Source organism: Hyperoodon ampullatus, assembly GCF_949752795.1.
Source record: "Hyperoodon ampullatus genome assembly, chromosome: 11".
In the NCBI taxonomy this organism is placed as follows: domain Eukaryota; kingdom Metazoa; phylum Chordata; class Mammalia; order Artiodactyla; family Ziphiidae; genus Hyperoodon; species Hyperoodon ampullatus.
Window position 1 is genome coordinate 54,860,413 of NC_136924.1, and position 12,133 is coordinate 54,872,545.

General features: G+C 48.1%; 2 protein-coding genes across 2 annotated transcripts; one reads left to right on the forward strand and one right to left on the reverse strand.

The window, feature by feature from the left end:
• Positions 1–250: 250 nt before the first annotated feature.
• On the forward strand, positions 251–7,814 carry DRC2 (dynein regulatory complex subunit 2; the record flags this gene model as incomplete). Its single annotated transcript, XM_079714096.1, has 8 exons — positions 251–382; positions 941–1,108; positions 4,333–4,502; positions 4,901–5,039; positions 6,219–6,416; positions 6,619–6,837; positions 7,208–7,360; positions 7,458–7,814. 8 exons carry the CDS (start codon positions 251–253, stop codon positions 7,773–7,775), a joined length of 1,497 nt encoding a protein of 498 aa, XP_079570222.1. The 3' UTR covers positions 7,776–7,814.
• A 406-nt stretch (positions 7,815–8,220) lies between these two features.
• FKBP11 (FKBP prolyl isomerase 11) lies at positions 8,221–11,849 on the reverse strand (the record flags this gene model as incomplete). Its single annotated transcript, XM_079714109.1, has 6 exons — positions 8,221–8,459; positions 10,251–10,321; positions 10,673–10,706; positions 11,003–11,090; positions 11,470–11,535; positions 11,721–11,849. The coding sequence occupies 6 exons, from the start codon at positions 11,847–11,849 to the stop codon at positions 8,242–8,244; spliced, it is 606 nt and encodes a 201-aa protein (XP_079570235.1). The 3' UTR covers positions 8,221–8,241.
• Positions 11,850–12,133: the final 284 nt, after the last annotated feature.

A 12,133-nucleotide genomic window follows, 5' to 3' on the forward strand; every position in this document is an offset into this window, starting at 1 on the left:
AAGACCTCTTCTCCTATCCGTTACAGCGCCATCTTAGCGAGATCCCCGTTGCTAGGAGACGGAGATGCGTCTTTTGGTTTGGGAGCCTTGCCTCACCGCTATCCCAGGCTATCTCTTGCCTGAGGTCTGAGATCTAAGGTCCAACTACCCTCCAGGGGCAGTTCCAGAAGTCACCTTTCTGGGGACATTTTCCTCCTACCCCCTCTAGCGCTGGCCCTGGCAGACGGAGGATCCTCGCCCAGATCCAGCTATGTCTAAGAAAGGGAAAAAGGCCAAGATGCCCCTGTCCGATGAGGAGCAGCTGCTTCTGTTTCAGCAGAAGTTGCTGGCAGAGGAGGAGATGGCCAAGAAGAAAGAGAGGCTCCTGAACCAGTTCTTGCAGGTGATGGATTTTTGCATTAACTCTCTGCCCAACCCCACACACCCCCTGCATTTGTCCTGTTGCCTTGACCCTGTCATTGTGGTAGCCTCATTTTCATGCTAGCCTCCGCTCCTCTGGAAATCTTAAGACCCAGATATACTTAGATCTCAAGCAATATTTTCTGGGGGAAGGGGCAGTTCTCTGTGAAGCATGGAGGGAGGAAGGTGGTGTAGAGCTTGACAATCACTCCTGAGCCCCAGAACTGGGACAGTAGGTGCTATCAGCTGTCTGAGCTGTCTGAAATTGTGATATTCTCCCTCGAGGTGGGTCATTACAAACAATATCCTGCTCTGATGCTTCCAGCCAGAAGGAAATTCACCCTAGCCCTCCCTAAAATGCCATTGGGCTGCTCCTGTCTTACTTCAGACCCTCCCAAAACAAGCACAGGAACTCCTGAATGTTAGCCATCAGGAGCTTTGGTCCCTCAGAAAAGAAAAAGTGTGATCTTGTTTGTTGTACTGTATCAGGGCTTTGAACCCTGACCTCTGGGAGGGGGTGGTTATTTATTCCTTCACACAGGACAAGCTGGCCAAGGAGGAGCACAACAGTGCTCTGAACCTTAATAAGATTAACACACAGTGGAGGACGGTCCTTCGGGAAGTCAAGACCAGAGAGCTTCATAAGGACATTGAGATCCTCAGCCAAACGTTTGAACGAGTGGTGGACTGCAAGGACAGTGTCATCAAGGCAAGCTCTCTTCCCAAAGAAACACTTGAATATGACTGTCTTGATCTCTTAATAGAATGGGCCTAGTGAAGTAATTAATCTTAAAGCCCTCCCAAGACACATGAAATGAAAACTAGAATATTGAGCCGTCATCCTTCTCCCTCTGTTAGAGGAGCCATTCTCCTTGGTCATCTACTGCCTCAAACCAGTACTATATTAGAGTTGTAAGGCACAGTAGACATCACCCAATGACTTGAACTTAGTCCTATACCTTCATTTCAATATAAGAAGACTCAGTTCCAGAGGCAGGAACCAGTTTGCTCAAGGTCACACAGCTAGTCAGTGAGAGAGCTGTGACTACACACGGATTTCTTGATCCCCACTCCAGTGCTTTATTCAACCAAATTCTGTTTGGCCTCTTTGATTCAACTTCAGTGGCCCTGGATGAGGTTGAGAAGATCTCCATCAGTAAGAGCAGTTCTGTGTCTCTAAGCAATTCAATCAGCCAACCTTATATTTTTGGGAAGTTCTTGAGTTGAGTATATACCATCTTTTCTTCTAAGGGATTTTTTCTCTTGAGTTCCAAATCCCTTATTCAGGATCCCTCGATATCTGTTCCTGGCTGTGTCACTGTCCTCAAAACTGAACTCATGAGCTCCTCCTTCTCTAGCCAGACCCATTTCCCATCCTCCACCATCTGATCTTCCTCATACTCTCTATTTGGGTGGCTGGTACCATTCACCAGATCACCCAACCCAGGAATCTGGGAATCATCCCAGCTTTTGCTTCCATTCCTAACTTCTGTTACTAAGTCTTGTATAAATCTTCTGCTTAAATATTTTTCAAAGTCACACCCTGCTCTTCTTCCCCACTGTCCTGCTGTAGGTGAGACGGGCATTATCTACTGCAATCATCTTTTTATTCTTAAATTAAATTTTATTTATTTATTTGGGGCTGTGTTGGGTCTTCATTGCTGTGTGTGGGCTTTCTCTAGTTGTGGCGAGCGGGGGCTACTCTTTGTTGCGGTGCGCGGGCTTCTCACTGTGGTGGCTTCTCTTGTTGCGCAGCACGGACTCTGGGCACGAGGGCTTTGGTAGTTGTAGCGCGAGGGCTTCGGTAGTTGTAGCACACGGGCTCAGTAGTTGTGGCTCACAGGCTTTAGAGCGCAGGCTCAGTAGGTGTGGCGCACAGGCTTAGTTGCTCCGCGGCATGTGGGATCTTCCCGGACCAGGGCTCAAACCCGTGTCCCCTGCACTGCCAGGTGTATTCCTAACCACTGCGCCACCAGGGAAGTCCTCACCAGGATTATCTTTCTAAAGCAAATATCTGATCCTGTTACTCCACTGTGTAAATCTCCTCAGTGGCTCCCCTCTTCTACAGAAAAAATCAAAACTCCTTGGAAGGAACATCAAACATCAAAGCCCTTTATGATCTGGCCTCTACCTGTACCTTTCACATAGCCAGCCCTCTTTCCTGTGCCTTTGCACATGCCATTCCCTATCTCCCCAGTTTTCCTGGCAAACTCTCACTCCTCCTTCAAGAGTGATACAAATGACATCTCTGCTACGAAGCCCTCCTCAGTGCTCTTAGTCAGATGTAGGCAGTAAGTCCTTTATATCCCATTGTCACTGGGAAATCATCAACCTCATAGCATTTTCCATGCTGTAATTTCTTTTCAGAATTTACGAAATCGGAATTTAATCTGAACTTTATACCTGTTTTTTGTTTGTTTGTTTTTTCAGAATTTATTGTAATTTTCTACTTATATAACTTTTCCTACTGCAAGACTTCAAGCTCCTTTGGGGGCAGTGAGAATGTCTTTTCATCTCCGAATCTTCGGCATCCAGCACAGTGCTGGTACATAGCAGGTTTAGTAAACATTTCTTGAGTGACTGAATAGTCTTCCATTATCAGCACCTATTTCAGATCTTTTTCATACCAAACATATAAGGTAAAAGCTAGCAATGTGGTAGTTTACAGTGAGTGGATCATGTGGGCATTTGGTAAATGCTTTTTTGCTTTATTCACTTAATTTGTTTTACTTTTTTGAATAGGTAGTTCACTCACAAAATTCAAAAGATAAAAAAGTTATATAGAGAAAAGTTCCCTCCCACTGGTGCCTTTCAGCCACCCAATGCCCCTCCCAATAATTTTAGTTTCATGAGTAAACCTTTTTTTTTTACACAAATGGTAGTATTACATAGTGTTCTGCCCCTTGCCTTTTTCACTTAATAATATATCCTGGGGATTATTCAACATTAGCCCATAAAGAGCTTCTCATTTTTCTTTAACAACTGCATAGTATACTGTATTGTAGTTTAACATGTTACTTTGTCCTCGGTATTTCCTGTGTCTTGGTAATTCGATCTAGAAGCTTGCAGGTGTTGTGTTCTTCTATTAGGAGGCACATTTGTGATGTTAGCCGCTGTTGATTATCCATTAATTCATTGGGGGTTGCAAAATGCTGATTTTCTAATAGTATTATTTTTTCATTTATTAGTTTGAATACTTCTATAAAGAGATACTATCATTTACCATTCAGTTACCCAGAGGTATACTTTATATAAGAGATGCTTATATACACTATAGTTTATATAAGAAATGCTCTTTCTCTTCCCTTTATAAACCAGTTTAAAAAAAAAAAGAATCGGTTGTCTGGCATCCTCTAATGGTAACTGATTTTTTTTAAGTATCCTGATAAGCTCATAATCAAACATATTTGATATGTTTTGATCCATTGCAGTTCTTATCCATACTGATGCTCACACGGTCCCTTTTTTTTCTAGTGGACATGTTCTCGTTTTTTATTGCTACATCACAAACCACCCTAAATTAGCGACTACGACAACAATTTATTTCACTCTCTCTCGTGGTTCTGCAGGTTGACTTAGCTTACCAGGGAGGTAGGTTCTTGCCTGACATCTCTCATACGGTTTTCAGTCAGATGTCATTTGGGGCTGCAGTCATCTGAAGGCTTGACCGAGCTGGATGTGTAAGAGGACTGGCAGTTGATTCTGACTATCCGCTGGGAGCTCAGCTGGGCTGTCGACTGGAATGAATGCTTCCACATGGCCCCTTCACCAGCACTGGCTTCTCACATTCAGAAGTGGCAGAGCCAGAGCTCCCAGAGCCAAAGAAGTGGATTTAGGGACTAGGGGAAATAGGAACTAGCTAGCCGAATACATTTTTATTTTCTCACATAGATGCCACTCAGCCAAAATGGTAACTCTGTGTTTCCTACCCAGTCGTTAGTGAAGGACCTGTCAGAAGCTGAGGAGCAGTACGCCCACGCACTGCGCAGCCACTTGCACAACATCGACCGGCTCTTGGCCCTGCAGAGATGCCGGCTCAGCCTCCTAGAGGAAAGTTACAACGTGGAGCTGGAGGCCCTAACCAAGGAGTTTGAGACAGAAAGGTATGGGGACCTAAGAGGAGATATGGGGGGGTTGAGCCTAGGGGAGTATCCAGAGCCTATGTCAAGATGCTGGCTGTAAGCAGCCACCCACTTTCAACTATCAAAATCCTACCCATCTACCTCTCTGGGGGACAGGGATGGGAAGGAGACTTTTCACTGCAACCTTTTGTACCTTTTGATTTTTGTATCATATGAATGTATTACCTATTCACAAATCAAAATAATTTTATTCATTCTTTCTGACCCTGAAAAGAATAGAACCCGCCTTCCCTCTGTTCTTCTTCAGTACCTAAGAGTTTGTACCATTCATATAGTTGTATTATATACTGCTTTGCATTGTCATTATTGATCCCTATGCTTTATGCCTCAGAGCAGAGACAGTATCTTATCTCCTATAGGAAGACAATTATTGACCAACATGAAAAAGAGATTCACTACCTACAAGATGTCTTCATGGCCATGGAGCAGAACTGCATAGATTCTGAGTACGAAAGCAAGCTGGAGTTCCAGAGCATGTGGGACGATCTCAAAAACAAGGTACAGAGGGAGAGCAGAAGGGCAGGAACTGGGAGAAAGTGAGAGAAAATCGCCCAAGGCTATTAGAGCTAGAAGAGATCCCTTTAACCAACATAGCCAATAAAATGCCTGTTGCCGCTGTAGGTACCCCTACTGCTTTTTGTAATTTTGTGAAAATTGGTGGGGAGGGAGAACCATTCTGAAATGTCAAGGAAGTGCATTTTAGAGCTAACGCACACCAAGGAGATCCTCTGGCTTCACCCCTGTGATTTGTAGATGAAGAAATTAAGGCCCAAAGAAGTGAAATGACCTGCCAAAGTCATGCTGCTGGTCTGTGGTAGAGCCAGGGGGAGAGTCTAGTTCTCCTGTCCCTTGGCCCCAAGAGCTTCCACCACCCTGGAGGCTGCAGACTTAGCCAACCTGCAGACCTGGATTTGGGGGGTGGGGCCCTTTGCTTCTTTTTGGCTGCGTTGGGTCTTCATTGCTGTGCGCAGGCTTTCTCTAGTTGCGGTGAGCAGGGGCTACTCTTCGTTGTGGTGCGTGGGCTTCTCATCACGTTGGCTTCTCTGGTTGTGGAGCATGGGCTCTAGGCATGCGGGCTTCAGTAGTTGTGGCATGCGGGCTCAGTAGTTGTGGCTTGTGGGCTCTAGAGCGCAGGCTCAGTAGTTGTGGCGCACGGGCGTAGTTGCTCCACGGCATGTGGGATCCTCCCGGACCAGGGCTCGAACCCGTGTCCCCTGCATTGGCAGGTGGAGTCTTAACCACTGCACCACCAGGGAAGCCCCCGCTTTGTTTTTATTTTGCTTCATAATGTTTCATTAAAAATTTTTATAAGCTTTCTACATTTAAAAATTGGAAGATTTCACATAAAAATCAAATTTTTCAGCTTCCCTTGAAAAATGTAAAGATTTGGTAACACTGGGCCACATTCCAAATGGAGACATTCATGTGAAGCTGAGCAGCTGTGCTCCCACCCCCCCAAACACACATCAATGGAGCATTTCCTCTCTGGTTCGCCACAGGCCCCATCTAGCCCACAGCGCTTATTTATATCATCTGCCTGGTTTGTAGGCATTTTCACTGGCAACCTCTGCACCATGCTGTGCTACAAACAGTTCAAGAGGAGGAGGTTGCTGGTGGAAGTGAAAGGGTGCTAATAGGGTAATTCCAAGCACTGGCTATTTTGGGGCCACTTCCCAGAATTTAGAAGAGAAGCACTTTCTAAGACTGCAACATGAGCATATAGTAGAAGATCTGTGGAGAAGGTTCCAGGATGCACTCAAGAATTACACTGATGCCACAGAGGATCGAAAGATCGCCTTCGAGACTCTAAAGGTAAAGGACGAGAAGAGCTCCAAAGAGATTGAAGCACAGATGAAAAAAATACGGAGACTACAGGTTAGTGCAGCCCAACTGAAAGACTCACTGCTTTAACTGTTCCATTATCCCCTGTTCTTCTTTCCCCAGTTTCTACTGGGCCTCATCACTGGCTGGGGAAAGATGGTATGCTCTGGTATCAGTCCCCAGACAGTCCTTTTACCTGCTCACTGAAGACCCTCACCTAGTCAAGTGTTTCCTCTGACTTACCCTGTTCCTCTAGGATTCCATAATTATTTTAAAAGGCAAGATCGTGGTGCACGGCCGCGAGAGTGAAGAACAGAACCAGGACATTCGTGATGACAAGGAGTTGGTCCTTGTACAACTGCGAAAACTTAAGGCCCAAAGGACTCAGGCCCGGGGGATATCACAGGAGAACTTAGTCAAACTCACCCTGGAAAGTAATGCCACCCTCAAGGCCCTGAGGAAGATTGTCGACAAGGTAACAAAGGGGAGAGGGCAGCCAGAACAAAACCAAGGAACACGGCTCCCTGCGAAGCGAAAGGGGCTGGGGAGACATAGAGGGCTTCCCCCTGCTTCCTGCCTGAGTGCACACTTGGAATGCCTATTGTATTCCATGTTCCCTCTCCTCTCACATTTTAAGTGAAATTAGTTCATGATGAATGAATTTTAGAAGAGTATAAAATCCTTGGAATAGTGCTTGGCACATAGCTCTCTCTGTTGGATGTATTTATTACTTTTGTCTCCCATTTGGATGAGTAGCTCCCCTGGATTGAAGCAGGGGAACCAAATCCACTATTTCCCCTCCCCACCCCCTTTCCTAATGAAAGGTCTCTTCTTGCTTCCAATAGGGTGAAAAGGTCCTTAAACTTGCTGAAATATGTAGGAAATTTGAAACAGAGGAAGAAAAAGTGCTGCCTTTTTATTCGTCGGTATTGACTCCTGAGGAGCAGGAGGACATAGAGAAGATTGACCCAGAGGGGTTTAATGAGGAGCTTGGAAAGGTAAGCTTCCTACGGCCCGGAGGCCACCGCCCAAGGCTGGGGCTGCACTTGCTAACGGGTGCTACCACACCCCTTCTCCCTTTAATTCAATTCCCAGGTGATAATGGACTACATAGGGATGGAGAATTTCTGGAAAAGGTACAACAAAGTGAAACTGGAGCAACTGAGCCTTCAACACAGACGTGCCCAGTTGTTAGAAATCAATGAGAAGCTGCGGGAGATGCTCAAGCAGTACTTGGATGGCATCTCAGTGAGTGATGAAGTGCTGAGCCAGCTCAGCCCACGCTTCATCGTCAATCATCGCAGCAACTTACCCCAGCCCCCATCCACGCCTACAGCCCAGCCAGGTGACCAAAAACCTCCAGCCACTTACAACGTCATTGAAGCAGCCCATGTGATCTCCCACATCCTGTGATACAAGGAGAAAATCTCTTTTCAACCCCCAGAGAATGTTTTGAGAGACCTGAGGACTTTGCTATTAAAAATCTCCATGGAGTTTATGAGCTCCTTGTATCTTTGCCATGTTGGATAGAACAGTCTACTTGGAGGACACTAGGAATACAGCGGCCCTAGGGGGTAAAGAGAATAGCTAGGCAACTACCCAGAGGCTTACTTCTCAGTGATGGATTGCTCCTCAGTCAGGACACCATGGGAGCCAAAACACATACCTTCGGGACCCAGAGATCCTATGGTCCTTGGGGTAAGTTAGGACAGGAAGAGGAGGGCCAGGAGAAGAGATCCAAAGCCTCCAACCTCCCCCATGCCAGGCAAGACCCAACTAAGAATGCCCTTTCTCCCCAGCCCTTTACCTTTTTCCCACTTACAAAGGTAGCAGCAGAAAGTATCGGGTGAAAAATGCAAAGATTTAAAAAAATTATTGTTTATTTCTTTTTGCTCTTGTTTCGTTTCTCTTCCTTGAGCTTCTTTTTGGAGACTTTAGGTCTGCTGGCCTTTTTGTATAGGTGATACCCAATGAGGCCCAGGAGGGTTGGCACCATGGCCATGCCTACCAGAGGCAAAATGCCCTTCACCAGCTTTTGCCAGTAGTTGGCTCGGATCAGTGCAATGAGCTCCACGTCAAAATGCAGCTCTGCATCCGCTGGAGGCAGAGAGGAGGTGAAGGTTAGAATCCCTGTGCACGTTACCCAGGACTCAAATCTGAATGAAAGGGGGGAGGGCAGACCACAACCACAGCACCAACTGTAAAGCTGGCAAGATTTAAATGTGGGGCTGAGTTCTCTTACAAAGGCAGAAGCAGAGGAGGGTTATGAGCTATCTAGTTATAGTCACGTTTACCTCAAATATACAAGTGTGGCTTGTATTCACTGACAGGTCTTTGCCAGGATAGGAAAACTTTCTGTGAAAAGTACTTGTAAAGTCCATTTGTAAGTTAGAGACCTCTGTACTAACTGTATTCCATTTCTAAACAGCCATATATCTTTGCAGGACTGAAATTAATTGGATTTAAACTAGACTTTTTAAAATTTCACCAACCAATAAGCACACCTCAATGTGATTGTTAAAAAAAAAAAAATAGGTGTTTCAACATAAGGGCTAGAGAGGAAGAAGGATGTGGTTTAAGAAGTAAGGAGTGGGGCTTCCCTGGTGGCGCAGTGGTTGAGAGTCCACCTGCCGATGCAGGGGACACGGGTTCGTGCCCCGGTCTGGGAAGATCCCACATGCTGCGGAGCGGCTGGGCCCGTGAGCCATGGCCGCTGAGCCTGCATGTCCAGAGCCTGTGCTCCGCAACGGGAGAGGCCACAACAGTGAGAGGCCCGCGGAGTGGAGGAATGGACAGGAATGAGTTGGGGGAGAAATGCAAACAAGCAGCACTGGAAATGAGGAGGTAACAGAACTTTGGGTAAAATAATTTCTCTTTAGTCCCCTGACCCTCTCTATGGGTCTCTGTCTAAGCTGGAACTCAGATAAGAACTTTTATCCCAATACTCTGAAGTACAAGTCATTTTCGCTAATAGAACATTTCTTATAACCAAAAGCAAGAGATATGCATCTTGGGAAATCTGTCCAGTCTCAGGCCTTCAAAAATAGGTATCAGCAGTGACCTGTGAGGGCTTTTAAAGTTAGGGGGTAGGTTTGGCTTTTTTTTTTTAACTTATTTATTTTTAATTTTTATTTATTTAATTTATCTTGGTTGCACCAGGTCTTAGTTGCAGCATGCATGTGGGATCTAGTTCCCTGACCAGGGATCAAACCCGAGTCCCCTGCATTGGAGAGAGGATTCTTAACCACTGCACCACCAGGGAAGTCCCAGGCTTGGGTTTTAAAAGTTGTTTTTTGTTTTATTTTGTTTTGAATTACTTGACTGTGATCATTTTTACTATCTCTTTCCTGGTGGAGGCTGAAAAGAATGGTGGAGATGTGGTGAGAAGCCATGCCAACTGCACAACCAACAGTTTGGAGTTGTAGGAAAAGGGCAGGAAAGAAGTCCAGAGTTCTCGGAGAGGTGGCACAGGCAGCAGACTCATGTGGCTCAAGCAGGTGTCTCCTCCCTAAAAAGTTGCTGTCTGCCAGAGGACAAGCCAGTGGCTTTAACAGGTTATACGTTCCTAGTCCCTGCTGGTGATCTGAGGAGGAAGAAGGTGGCCCTGCAGAAGGAAGCCTCAGCCACTCCTGTACCTTTCAGCCAACTGGATTTAGACTTTCTCAATCTCCAGACAAAGTGCATAGCTCCTTGTATGTAGCTCTTAAAGACTGGGTTTTTTTGTTTGTTTTTGCTACACAGTACAGCATGTGGGATCTTAGTTCCCAAATCATGGATCCAACCTGCGCCCCCTGCATTGGAAGCATAGAGTCTTAACCACTGGACTGCCAGGGAAGTCCCCGGGCCTGGGTATTTTGATAGCCACAGAGAGAGGCCTAGTCAGATTACCTGGGATAGATGGCGGAAATCCCCGTTTTCCATAGGCCAAGTGAGAAGGAATGATTACCCTTCGCTTCTCTCTGAGGGAAGGAATGTTAGTCATAGCCAGAGGTGGGAAGAGGTGGACCAGCCACCTCAGACCATCTGAAGCCCCACCAACAAAACCCTCTGGATATTCACACTCAAAACGTGAACTTTCCCACCTGAGCACCAAACAGGTTGACCAGCCAAGGCGTCCATCCCCCCACATGTCTCAACTCCACCAACAAAATCCACAGCCAGAAAGCCTGAGACTTCATCCAAAGCCTCAGTGCCCAGTGACCTTGACCTGCCCAGTGTGAAGCCAAGGCCCATTCTCCTGCCTCCTCTAGGAGCAGGGATAGCAGAGCCATGCAGAGGGGGTACCCAAGCCCACCTGCCCAGATACTCACCCCACACACATGTCTAGAAGGCTCTGCTCCAGACCTTGAGGAAGAAGACACAACTGAATAGGAAACTACCTACATTCCCCAAATCCCAGGAGAGGAGGCTCAAAGGCTCCCCATGGACCCTCAGTTGAGCTCCCCACTGCTGGAATCTCTGGCTTCCAATGTGGTATGGGGCAAGAGGAGTTCTAGAAGCGGGGCTTGAACCTCAGGAGGTGGCTGGTAGAGCCCTGGGGTCTTATTCCAGGGGACATTTCCACTGTAGCTTAGGAGTTGAAGAAGCTAAGCAAGGGCTTAGGTTGGGAAGAAGTGGAATGGGAGGTACGGCTCACATACCTGGTATCACCTGCTTTTGGCCAAGTTCTATAACCAGAGGATCTCTGGTCAGAGAAGTGTCAAAGATGCGTCCATCTACCAAGCTGCCCTGGGGGGTGGGGGGTGTGGAAAGAGCTTCTAGAGCACACACCTAGTACCTCTGCCTCCCAGCAGGGCGCGCACACACCTGGGCCTCGGTCGGCAACCCCCTTGCGACTGCTGCCTAGCATTCCCCTCGGGGCAGAAAGGGCTGGCGCTTCTCGGAGATCCCTCCACCCTTCACTTCTCAGGGCCCGGGAGGAACTGGCGGAAAAGCAGGGAGGTAAAAAGGGTAGGGAAGAGGAGCGCCCCTCCCCCGGCCACGTGCTGGAGGACCCCCAGAGCCGGAGTGACTCGCGAACCGCTTGCCACGTGTCCGAGCTAAAGCTGACGTGTTGCTGCAGGGCGCCGCCCACCCAGGCCCCGCCCCGGCCCCCCAGGCCCCTCACCGAGTAGTGTATGTGAAGCGTGTCTCCAAAGGCAGCAGGCTCATCACACGGTTCCGGGGGCTCCACCTATGATCGCGCTACAGGAGTCACGGAGGCTCCTCCGAAGATCCCGTTCTTGCCCTTAGACTCAGCACCCCCAATTCAGTCCCCGCACTGCCTCTCCTCCCCGCTCCCAGGTTCCTTGAGACCCCGGCATTCTCCTCACGAGGCCCGACCTCCACAGAGCCCGCCCGGGACTATCTCCTCCTCACCAGGGTCTCTACTTGGAGGGTCCGGACGGGACTTTCGGTTTCGAGCCCAGCCTCAGCCCGGCACACCGCCCCACTGAGCAGCAGCAGCAGCAGCAGACGGAGCGGGAGAAGTGAGGGGCGCAGGGTCATGACTGGATGGGGGCAGGGCACGGGACACCCAGGACAGGCTGTTGGGCGGCAGCGGCTAGGACCGCAGTTCCTTCAGCGCCCAGGCCAGACTGGACGGGACGGGGCGGGTCGCGACGCGCGCCAGCTCCTCCTCCCGCAGCCCTTCCTCCACCTTGTCCCCACCTCCTGGAGGGAGGAGGCCGCGGGAGCTCTCCCTGCCCTTTGAGATTCTGACCTGTCCGTTAGCCGTTCGGTCTCATAGCGAGGGGCTGGGCACATAATGGCACCCATTTACGATTACCTAC